Here is a 12,500-nt window from a genome sequence, read left to right on the forward strand (position 1 = left end):
CTATCCAGATGGAGAAGGATGCTAGGGAAAAGACGATTGCGATGCAACAAGGAGCTCTAGAATCACTGAAACAATCCTTATCCGATGTGCAACAACTCATCAAATCAGATGTTGTGGTGAAGGAAGTTTCAAAGCCCTTATTTGCGCTGGAAACTACGATCAATGAGCTTATCGGACAGCCTCTGCATATGGAGAGCATTGAGCTTGTGAACGCTATTGCCTTGCCCATTGCCAAGGTTACCGAGACTCTGAAGAACATTGATCTACAAACTGCTCATGTACAGCCCACAGTTGTGGTAGAGGATTGTCTGCTACAAATGTGCGGGTCCTTGGAAAAGGCTCAAACGCAACACTCTCTGGAGCGAGCCCAGGAAAGCATTACGCATGGCAAGCTTCTAGAATCGGTGACGCACGTGCAGCATGACATTCGTGAATCTATCCAGATGGAGAAGGATGCTAGGGAAAAGACGATTGCGATGCAACAAGGAGCTCTAGAATCACTGAAACAATCCTTATCCGATGTGCAACAACTCATCAAATCAGATGTTGTGGTGAAGGAAGTTTCAAAGCCCTTATTTGCGCTGGAAACTACGATCAATGAGCTTATCGGACAGCCTCTGCATATGGAGAGCATTGAGCTTGTGAACGCTATTGCCTCGCCCATTGCCAAGGTTACCGAGACTCTGAAGAACATTGATCTACAAACTGCTCATGTACAGCCCACAGTTGTGGTAGAGGATTGTCTGCTACAAATGTGCGAGTCCTTGGAAAAGGCTCAAACGCAACACTCTCTGGAGCGAGCCCAGGAAAGCATTACGCATGGCAAGCTTCTAGAATCGGTGACGCACGTGCAGCATGACATTCGTGAATCTATCCAGATGGAGAAGGATGCTAGGGAAAAGACGATTGCGATGCAACAAGGAGCTCTAGAATCACTGAAACAATCCTTATCCGATGTGCAACAACTCATCAAATCAGATGTTGTGGTGAAGGAAGTTTCAAAGCCCTTATTTGCGCTGGAAACTACGATCAATGAGCTTATCGGACAGCCTCTGCATATGGAGAGCATTGAGCTTGTGAACGCTATTGCCTCGCCCATTGCCAAGGTTACCGAGACTCTGAAGAACATTGATCTACAAACTGCTCATGTACAGCCCACAGTTGTGGTAGAGGATTGTCTGCTACAAATGTGCGAGTCCTTGGAAAAGGCTCAAACGCAACACTCTCTGGAGCGAGCCCAGGAAAGCATTACGCATGGCAAGCTTCTAGAATCGGTGACGCACGTGCAGCATGACATTCGTGAATCTATCCAGATGGAGAAGGATGCTAGGGAAAAGACGATTGCGATGCAACAAGGAGCTCTAGAATCACTGAAACAATCCTTATCCGATGTGCAACAACTCATCAAATCAGATGTTGTGGTGAAGGAAGTTTCAAAGCCCTTATTTGCGCTGGAAACTACGATCAATGAGCTTATCGGACAGCCTCTGCATATGGAGAGCATTGAGCTTGTGAACGCTATTGCCTCGCCCATTGCCAAGGTTACCGAGACTCTGAAGAACATTGATCTACAAACTGCTCATGTACAGCCCACAGTTGTGGTAGAGGATTGTCTGCTACAAATGTGCGAGTCCTTGGAAAAGGCTCAAACGCAACACTCTCTGGAGCGAGCCCAGGAAAGCATTACGCATGGCAAGCTTCTAGAATCGGTGACGCACGTGCAGCATGACATTCGTGAATCTATCCAGATGGAGAAGGATGCTAGGGAAAAGACGATTGCGATGCAACAAGGAGCTCTAGAATCACTGAAACAATCCTTATCCGATGTGCAACAACTCATCAAATCAGATGTTGTGGTGAAGGAAGTTTCAAAGCCCTTATTTGCGCTGGAAACTACGATCAATGAGCTTATCGGACAGCCTCTGCATATGGAGAGCATTGAGCTTGTGAACGCTATTGCCTCGCCCATTGCCAAGGTTACCGAGACTCTGAAGAACATTGATCTACAAACTGCTCATGTACAGCCCACAGTTGTGGTAGAGGATTGTCTGCTACAAATGTGCGAGTCCTTGGAAAAGGCTCAAACGCAACACTCTCTGGAGCGAGCCCAGGAAAGCATTACGCATGGCAAGCTTCTAGAATCGGTGACGAACGTGCAGCATGACATTCGTGAATCTATCCAGATGGAGAAGGATGCTAGGGAAAAGACGATTGCGATGCAACAAGGAGCTCTAGAATCACTGAAACAATCCTTATCCGATGTGCAACAACTCATCAAATCAGATGTTGTGGTGAAGGAAGTTTCGAAGCCCTTGTTTGCGCTGGAAACTACGATCAATGAGCTTATCGGACAGCCTCTGCATATGGAGAGCATTGAGCTTGTGAACGCTATTGCCTCGCCCATTGCCAAGGTTACCGAGACTCTGAAGAACATTGATCTACAAACTGCTCATGTACAGCCCACAGTTGTGGTAGAGGATTGTCTGCTACAAATGTGCGAGTCCTTGGAAAAGGCTCAAACGCAACACTCTCTGGAGCGAGCCCAGGAAAGCATTACGCATGGCAAGCTTCTAGAATCGGTGACGCACGTGCAGCATGACATTCGTGAATCTATCCAGATGGAGAAGGATGCTAGGGAAAAGACGATTGCGATGCAACAAGGAGCTCTAGAATCACTGAAACAATCCTTATCCGATGTGCAACAACTCATCAAATCAGATGTTGTGGTGAAGGAAGTTTCAAAGCCCTTATTTGCGCTGGAAACTACGATCAATGAGCTTATCGGACAGCCTCTGCATATGGAGAGCATTGAGCTTGTGAACGCTATTGCCTCGCCCATTGCCAAGGTTACCGAGACTCTGAAGAACATTGATCTACAAACTGCTCATGTACAGCCCACAGTTGTGGTAGAGGATTGTCTGCTACAAATGTGCGAGTCCTTGGAAAAGGCTCAAACGCAACACTCTCTGGAGCGAGCCCAGGAAAGCATTACGCATGGCAAGCTTCTAGAATCGGTGACGAACGTGCAGCATGACATTCGTGAATCTATCCAGATGGAGAAGGATGCTAGGGAAAAGACGATTGCGATGCAACAAGGAGCTCTAGAATCACTGAAACAATCCTTATCCGATGTGCAACAACTCATCAAATCAGATGTTGTGGTGAAGGAAGTTTCGAAGCCCTTGTTTGCGCTGGAAACTACGATCAATGAGCTTATCGGACAGCCTCTGCATATGGAGAGCATTGAGCTTGTGAACGCTATTGCCTCGCCCATTGCCAAGGTTACCGAGACTCTGAAGAACATTGATCTACAAACTGCTCATGTACAGCCCACAGTTGTGGTAGAGGATTGTCTGCTACAAATGTGCGAGTCCTTGGAAAAGGCTCAAACGCAACACTCTCTGGAGCGAGCCCAGGAAAGCATTACGCATGGCAAGCTTCTAGAATCGGTGACGCACGTGCAGCATGACATTCGTGAATCTATCCAGATGGAGAAGGATGCTAGGGAAAAGACGATTGCGATGCAACAAGGAGCTCTAGAATCACTGAAACAATCCTTATCCGATGTGCAACAACTCATCAAATCAGATGTTGTGGTGAAGGAAGTTTCAAAGCCCTTATTTGCGCTGGAAACTACGATCAATGAGCTTATCGGACAGCCTCTGCATATGGAGAGCATTGAGCTTGTGAACGCTATTGCCTCGCCCATTGCCAAGGTTACCGAGACTCTGAAGAACATTGATCTCCAAACTGCTCATGTACAGCCCACAGTTGTGGTAGAGGATTGTCTGCTACAAATGTGCGAGTCCTTGGAAAAGGCTCAAACGCAACACTCTCTGGAGCGAGCCCAGGAAAGCATTACGCATGGCAAGCTTCTAGAATCGGTGACGCACGTGCAGCATGACATTCGTGAATCTATCCAGATGGAGAAGGATGCTAGGGAAAAGACGATTGCGATGCAACAAGGAGCTCTAGAATCACTGAAACAATCCTTATCCGATGTGCAACAATTCATCAAATCAGATGTTGTGGTGAAGGAAGTTTCGAAGCCCTTGTTTGCGCTGGAAACTACGATCAATGAGCTTATCGGACAGCCTCTGCATATGGAGAGCATTGAGCTTGTGAACGCTATTGCCTCGCCCATTGCCAAGGTTACCGAGACTCTGAAGAACATTGAACTACAAACTGCTCATGTACAGCCCACAGTTGTGGTAGAGGATTGTCTGCTACAAATGTGCGAGTCCTTGGAAAAGGCTCAAACGCAACACTCTCTGGAGCGAGCCCAGGAAAGCATTACGCATGGCAAGCTTCTAGAATCGGTGACGCACGTGCAGCATGACATTCGTGAATCTATCCAGATGGAGAAGGATGCTAGGGAAAAGACGATTGCGATGCAACAAGGAGCTCTAGAATCACTGAAACAATCCTTATCCGATGTGCAACAACTCATCAAATCAGATGTTGTGGTGAAGGAAGTTTCGAAGCCCTTGTTTGCGCTGGAAACTACGATCAATGAGCTTATCGGACAGCCTCTGCATATGGAGAGCATTGAGCTTGTGAACGCTATTGCCTCGCCCATTGCCAAGGTTACCGAGACTCTGAAGAACATTGATCTCCAAACTGCTCATGTACAGCCCACAGTTGTGGTAGAGGATTGTCTGCTACAAATGTGCGAGTCCTTGGAAAAGGCTCAAACGCAACACTCTCTGGAGCGAGCCCAGGAAAGCATTACGCATGGCAAGCTTCTAGAATCGGTGACGCACGTGCAGCATGACATTCGTGAATCTATCCAGATGGAGAAGGATGCTAGGGAAAAGACGATTGCGATGCAACAAGGAGCTCTAGAATCACTGAAACAATCCTTATCCGATGTGCAACAACTCATCAAATCAGATGTTGTGGTGAAGGAAGTTTCGAAGCCCTTGTTTGCGCTGGAAACTACGATCAATGAGCTTATCGGACAGCCTCTGCATATGGAGAGCATTGAGCTTGTGAACGCTATTGCCTCGCCCATTGCCAAGGTTACCGAGACTCTGAAGAACATTGATCTACAAACTGCTCATGTACAGCCCACAGTTGTGGTAGAGGATTGTCTGCTACAAATGTGCGAGTCCTTGGAAAAGGCTCAAACGCAACACTCTCTGGAGCGAGCCCAGGAAAGCATTACGCATGGCAAGCTTCTAGAATCGGTGACGCACGTGCAGCATGACATTCGTGAATCTATCCAGATGGAGAAGGATGCTAGGGAAAAGACGATTGCGATGCAACAAGGAGCTCTAGAATCACTGAAACAATCCTTATCCGATGTGCAACAACTCATCAAATCAGATGTTGTGGTGAAGGAAGTTTCAAAGCCCTTATTTGCGCTGGAAACTACGATCAATGAGCTTATCGGACAGCCTCTGCATATGGAGAGCATTGAGCTTGTGAACGCTATTGCCTCGCCCATTGCCAAGGTTACCGAGACTCTGAAGAACATTGATCTACAAACTGCTCATGTACAGCCCACAGTTGTGGTAGAGGATTGTCTGCTACAAATGTGCGAGTCCTTGGAAAAGGCTCAAACGCAACACTCTCTGGAGCGAGCCCAGGAAAGCATTACGCATGGCAAGCTTCTAGAATCGGTGACGCACGTGCAGCATGACATTCGTGAATCTATCCAGATGGAGAAGGATGCTAGGGAAAAGACGATTGCGATGCAACAAGGAGCTCTAGAATCACTGAAACAATCCTTATCCGATGTGCAACAACTCATCAAATCAGATGTTGTGGTGAAGGAAGTTTCAAAGCCCTTATTTGCGCTGGAAACTACGATCAATGAGCTTATCGGACAGCCTCTGCATATGGAGAGCATTGAGCTTGTGAACGCTATTGCCTCGCCCATTGCCAAGGTTACCGAGACTCTGAAGAACATTGATCTCCAAACTGCTCATGTACAGCCCACAGTTGTGGTAGAGGATTGTCTGCTACAAATGTGCGAGTCCTTGGAAAAGGCTCAAACGCAACACTCTCTGGAGCGAGCCCAGGAAAGCATTACGCATGGCAAGCTTCTAGAATCGGTGACGAACGTGCAGCATGACATTCGTGAATCTATCCAGATGGAGAAGGATGCTAGGGAAAAGACGATTGCGATGCAACAAGGAGCTCTAGAATCACTGAAACAATCCTTATCCTATGTGCAACAACTCATCAAATCAGATGTTGTGGTGAAGGAAGTTTCAAAGCCCTTATTTGCGCTGGAAACTACGATCAATGAGCTTATCGGACAGCCTCTGCATATGGAGAGCATTGAGCTTGTGAACGCTATTGCCTCGCCCATTGCCAAGGTTACCGAGACTCTGAAGAACATTGATCTACAAACTGCTCATGTACAGCCCACAGTTGTGGTAGAGGATTGTCTGCTACAAATGTGCGAGTCCTTGGAAAAGGCTCAAACGCAACACTCTCTGGAGCGAGCCCAGGAAAGCATTACGCATGGCAAGCTTCTAGAATCGGTGACGCACGTGCAGCATGATATTCGAGAATATATTTACAACGCGAAGAAGGATGGTAGCAATGCTGGCTCCTTTGAGCAAGATACCAGCAAAATATGCGTGAATCAGTCGGAAGCAAAGAAAACGGCAGAACAAGGAGCCAGCAAGAAAACCGAGACAGAAGCAAAGAAAGCGGAAAAGGAAGCCAAGAAAAAGATCGAGGCGGAAGCAAAGAAAGCAGATCAGGAAGCTAAGAAGAAGGTCGAGACGGAAGCAAAGAAAGCAGAAGAGGAAGCCAAGAAAAAGGCCGAGGCGGAAGCAAAGAAAGCAGAAGAGGAAGCCAAGAAGAAGGCTGAGGCGGAAGCAAAGAAAGCAGAAGAGGAAGCCAAGAAGAAGGCCGAGGCGGAAGGAAAGAAAGCAGAAGAGGAAGCCAAGAAGAAGGCCGAGGCGGAAGCAAAGAAGTCAGAACAGGAAGCCAAGAAGAAGGCTGAGGTGGAAGCAAAGAAAGCAGAAGGGGAAGCAAAGAAGAAGGCTGAGGCGGAAGCAAAGAAAGCAGAAGAGGAAGCCAAGAAGAAGGCTGAGGTGGAAGCAAAGAAAGCAGAAGGGGAAGCCAAGAAAAAGGCTGAGGCGGAAGCAAAGAAAGCGGAAGAGGAAGCCAAGAAGAAGGCTGAGGCGGAAGCAAAGAATGCGGAAGAGGAAGCCAAGAAGAAGGCTGAAGAAACCAAAAAGAAATCGGAAGAGGAAGCAAAGAAAAAGGCCGAGGCGGAAGCAAAGAAAGCAGAAGAGGAAGCCAAGAAGAAGGCTGAAGAATCCAAAAAGAAATCGGAAGCGGAAGCAAAGAAGAAGGCTGAGGCGGAAGCAAAGAAAGCAGAAGAGGAAGCCAAGAAGAAGGCTGAGGTGGAAGCAAAGAAAGCAGAAGAGGAAGCCAAGAAGAAGGCTGAGGTGGAAGCAAAGAAAGCAGAAGGGGAAGCCAAGAACAAGGCCGAGGCGAAAGCAAAGAAGTCAGAAGATGAAGCCAAGAAGAAGGCTGAGGCGGAAGCAAAGAAAGCAGAAGAGGAAGCCAAGAAGAAGGCCGAGGCGGAAGCAAAGAAGCCAGAAGAGGAAGCCAAGAAGAAGGCTGAGGCGGAAGTAAAGAAAGCGGAAGAGGAAGCCAAGAAGAAGGCTGAGGCGGAAGCAAAGAAAGCAGAAGAGGAAGCAAAGAAGAAGGCCGAGGCGGAAGCAAAGAAAGCAGAAGAGGAAGCCAAGGAAAAGGCCGAGGCGGAAGCAAAGAAAGCACAAGAGGAAGCCAAGAAAAAGGCTGAGGCGGAAGCAAAGAAAGCGGAAGAGGAAGCCAAGAAAAAGGCCGAGGCGGAAGCAAAGAAAAAGGCCGAGGCGGAAGCAAAGAAAGCGGAAGAGGAAGCAAAGAAGAAGGCCGAGGCGGAAGCAAAGAAAAAGGCCGAGGCGGAAGCAAAGAAAGCGGAAGAGGAAGCCAAGAAGAAGGCTGAGGCGGAAGCAAAGAAAGTGGAAGAGGAAGCAAAGAAGAAGGCCGAGGCGGAAGCAAAGAAAAAGGCCGAGGCGGAAGCAAAGAAAGCGGAAGAGGAAGCAAAGAAGAAGGCCGAGGCGGAAGCAAAGAAAGCAGAAGAGGAAGCCAAGAAAAAGGCTGAGGCGGAAGCAAAGAAAGCGGAAGAGGAAGCCAAGAAAAAGGCCGAGGCGGAAGCAAAGAAAGCAGAAGAGGAAGCCAAGAAAAAGGCCGAGGCGGAAGCAAAGAAAGCACAAGAGGAAGCCAAGAAGAAGGCCGAGGCGGAAGCAAAGAAAGCAGAAGAGGAAGCCAAGAAGAAGGCCGAGGCGGAAGCAAAGAAAGCAGAAGAGGAAGCCAAGAAGAAGGCCGAGGCGGAAGCAAAGAAAGCAGAAGAGGAAGCCAAGGAAAAGGCCGAGGCGGAAGCAAAGAAAGCACAAGAGGAAGCCAAGAAAAAGGCTGAGGCGGAAGCAAAGAAAGCGGAAGAGGAAGCCAAGAAGAAGGCTGAGGCGGAAGCAAAGAAAGTGGAAGAGGAAGCAAAGAAGAAGGCCGAGGCGGAAGCAAAGAAAGCTGAAGAGGAAGCCAAGAAGAAGGCCGAGGCGGAAGCAAAGAAAGCAGAAGGGGAAGCCAAGAAGAAGGCTGAAGAAACCAAAAAGAAAGCGGAAGAGGAAGCCAAGAAGAAGGCCGAGGCGGAAGCAAAGAAAGCAGAAGGGGAAGCCAAGAAGAAGGCTGAAGAAACCAAAAAGAAAGCGGAAGAGGAAGCAAAGAAGAAGGCCGAGGCGGAAGCAAAGAAAGCAGAAGAGGAAGCCAAGAAAAAGGCCGAGGCGGAAGCAAAGAAAGCAGAAGAGGAAGCCAAGAAGAAGGCTAAGGCGGAAGCACAGAAAGCGGAAGAGGAAGCCAAGAAGAAGGCCGAGGCGGAAGCAAAGAAAGCAGAAGAGGAAGCCAAGAAGATGGCTGAAGAAACCAAAAAGAAATCGGAAGAGGAAGCAAAGAAGAAGGCTGAGGCGGAAGCAAAGAAAGCAGAAGAGGAAGCCAAGAAGAAGGCTGAGGCGGAAGCAAAGAAAGCAGAAGAGGAAGCCAAGAAGAAGGCCGAGGCGGAAGCAAAGAAAGCAGAAGAGGAAGCCAAGAAGAAGGCCGAGGTGGAAGCAAAGAAAGCGGAAGAGGAAGCAAAGAAAAAGGCTGAGGCGGAAGCAAAGAAAGCAGAAGAGGAAGCCAAGAAGAAGGCCGAGGCGGAAGCAAAGAAAGCGGAAGAGGAAGCCAAGAAAAAGGCTGAGGTGGAAGCAAAGAAAGCGGAAGAGGAAGCCAAGAAGAAGGCTGAGGCGGAAGCAAAGAAAGCAGAAGAGGAAGCCAAGAAGAAGGCTGAAGAAACCAAAAAGAAAGCGGAAGAGGAAGCAAAGAAGAAGGCCGAGGCGGAAGCAAAGAAAGCAGAAGAGGAAGACAAGAAGAAGGCTGAAGAAACCAAAAAGAAATCCGAAGAGGAAGCAAAGAAGAAGGCCGAGGCGGAAGCAAAGAAAGCAGAAGAGGAAGCCAAGAAGAAGGCTGAAGAAACCAAAAAGAAATCGGAAGAGGAAGCAAAGAAGAAGGCCGAGGCGGAAGCAAAGAAAGCAGAAGAGGAAGCCAAGAAGAAGGCTGAAGAAACCAAAAAGAAATCGGAAGAGGAAGCAAAGAAGAAGGCCGAGGCGGAAGCAAAGAAAGCAGAAGAGGAAGCCAAGAAGAAGGCTGAGGCGGAAGCAAAGAAAGCGGAAGAGGAAGCCAAGAAAAAGGCTGAGGCGGAAGCAAAGAAAGCGGAAGAGGAAGCAAAGAAAAAGGCTGAGGCGGAAGCAAAGAAAGCAGAAGGGGAAGCCAAGAAGAAGGCTGAAGAAACCAAAAAGAAAGCGGAAGAGGAAGCCAAGAAGAAGGCCGAGGCGGAAGCAAAGAAAGCAGAAGGGGAAGCCAAGAAGAAGGCTGAAGAAACCAAAAAGAAAGCGGAAGAGGAAGCAAAGAAGAAGGCCGAGGCGGAAGCAAAGAAAGCAGAAGAGGAAGCCAAGAAAAAGGCCGAGGCGGAAGCAAAGAAAGCAGAAGAGGAAGCCAAGAAGAAGGCTAAGGCGGAAGCACAGAAAGCGGAAGAGGAAGCCAAGAAGAAGGCCGAGGCGGAAGCAAAGAAAGCAGAAGAGGAAGCCAAGAAGAAGGCTGAAGAAACCAAAAAGAAAGCAGAAGAGGAAGCCAAGAAGAAGGCCGAGGCGGAAGCAAAGAAAGCAGAAGAGGAAGCCAAGAAAAAGGCCGAGGCGGAAGCAAAGAAAGCAGAAGAGGAAGCCAAGAAGAAGGCTGAAGAAACCAAAAAGAAAGCGGAAGCGGAAGCCAAGAAGCCCGTCGAGGAAGCAGCCAAGAAGAAGACAAAAGAGGAATCAAAGAGAAAGGAAATCAAGAGAAAAACTGAGGAGGAATCTAATCGAATGACGAAATCGACGCTTGAAGACGCAGAGCTCAAGGTAGAAAAATGTTTGCAAGAGACCGAAGTTCAGTATGTTTCAAGTTCCAGTAACATTAATAGCAGTGTGAAAGTAGATACGTTGAATGAGACTGTAACTAAAGATGAGTCAATTAAGCAGAAAACGCAAGAAACATCATCAACCAGCATGGATACGTTAAATCAACATTCTGTTTTATGCGAATCTTTCCTAGAACTTCTTCATGAAATCAAACGAACATTTGTTACGCAACAGATACGCAGCCGGCTGGTCAGTGTTATAAAAAGCGTTGAGTTTAATGTAGTAGCTTTAAAGAACCTCAGACTGCATTCTGAACTGCTGGTCTTAATAGAAAATGTTCTAAGTAAGCTTTCTAGAATCGATTTAACATCTTACTCTAGTGAAAGCATAAGCTCTTTGGAAAACTGTTTCCTTCAAGCTATCGAAACATTCGATCAGCTTCAGTTGAGTAGCGAAGCAAAGGTTTCGAATGAATCCATCCATTTCTTCAAGTCAATAATGTCTGTTTTGCATGAAATCAGACAGTGCATTCATCAGAACAGATCCTCTCGAACAGAGACGGATAATGCGACGAACAAAACCACCGTCGAACTACAACTGCTTCAGAAGGACCTAGAGTACATTAGATTGATCGTTAAATCCCATGTTGGATCCGCCCCAAAAACTGTTGAACATTACTTCATTCAAATTTGTAAAACTCTCACATTGTTACATGGTTCCGTACTTGCCATTGTCGATAAGCCCAACTGGAGCAATTGTGCGAATCTACTACTTTCACTTGCCATCCCTATTCACGATTTAGTCAAAGAACTGCCCTCTACCGACGCTCAAAACATTCAATTCTATTCTGCCAGTTTAAGGCATTGTTTAAGGCAGTTGTATCGCGTAGTTTCCACTATCGCTCAACAGCCCATGGCCAGAGTGCGCAATGAACGCGAAGCCTCAGTTGTTGCTGATCTTAAGCATCACTTACTGAACCTAGACAGGGAATTGAAATCTATCTTGGACGTTTATACTAAGGTGGAGTTGCAGAAAGAGCTGTTCGAATTGATTCGCAAATATTTGCAAACGCTTAAAGCGGACACTGTGCGAGCTAGAGCGCAGTATTCCGCTGGCCAAACGTTGTCAGATAAAGACAGTATGTTGCTAACCGCATTTGAGCAAATTATCGAGAAGCTGACCACTAACCCGCTGCAGCTCGATTCCGTCGACTATCTTCGGTTGCTCGGGGATTCGTTGGAAAAGTTCTCCAGCATCATACAGCGGCTCAGCGCGAATGTGCCGATTTCCGATTGGTTGCTACGGTATCAGCTACAGCTGCTCAAGATCTTCGACACTATCGAATTCTGCCTGAGCGAGGAACAATTCATCGTTATCGGTAGCAAGGAAAAGTACTGTAAAACGAGCACTCAAGAATCAATCCATGCGGCCAAACAATTGATCACACACTACAAAATTACTAGCGAGCAAGGCGCCACTGGCAAGGACCGTGCACCGTCCGAGCAATCTCACATACAGCTACTGGCGACACGGCAAGGCTTGATCGATGCTCCATCAACCGAACACGAGAGATCGAGAAGAGCCGCCCCGGAGTTACGGCATCAAAGGGCAGCCAACTTTAGACGACATGCAACAAGGAGTCCGGTTGGGTTCGATGATGAGTCGCAACGACCGCCACGTAGCTCCTCCCGGTGCAGCCTAGGAGCGCTGCCGTCGAAGCGTGGTCCCTCCTTTGCGGTGTATCTGAAGAACGTGTTCATTGAGCGAGACCATGGCTTCAAGCTACTCTGTGTGGTGCTGGATTCCGAGATCGATGTACGATGGACGAAGGATTCGATCGAGCTGCAACCCTCGGCACACTACCGGATACAGCAGAAGAGCGGCCTGATTACGCTACAGGTCGATCGGGCCGACTACGAGGACTCGGGCATCTACGCCTGCCACGTGTTCAACAACTACGGTCAATCGTTCAACAAGTGCACCGTCGAGGTGTATGATACGAGCGATGATATCATCTGCCCTTCGTTCAGCATACCGCGCAAAATAGGTAAGTCCGCCAGCTTT

General features: G+C 47.9%; 1 protein-coding gene across 1 annotated transcript in view; it reads left to right on the forward strand.

Moving 5' to 3' along the window:
* The window catches only part of LOC126572113 (uncharacterized), an 18,796-nt gene extending 7,501 nt beyond the window's left edge, over positions 1–11,295 (forward strand). The window contains exons 9-11 of the mRNA XM_050231170.1: positions 2,847–4,586; positions 5,457–6,368; positions 11,239–11,295. Coding sequence (XP_050087127.1) covers positions 2,847–4,586; positions 5,457–6,368; positions 11,239–11,295 — 2,709 coding nt within the window. The remainder of the gene's footprint in view (positions 1–2,846; positions 4,587–5,456; positions 6,369–11,238) is intronic.
* Positions 11,296–12,500: the final 1,205 nt, after the last annotated feature.

Source organism: Anopheles aquasalis, chromosome 2 (genome assembly GCF_943734665.1).
Source record: "Anopheles aquasalis chromosome 2, idAnoAquaMG_Q_19, whole genome shotgun sequence".
Classification (NCBI taxonomy): Eukaryota; Metazoa; Arthropoda; class Insecta; order Diptera; family Culicidae; genus Anopheles; species Anopheles aquasalis.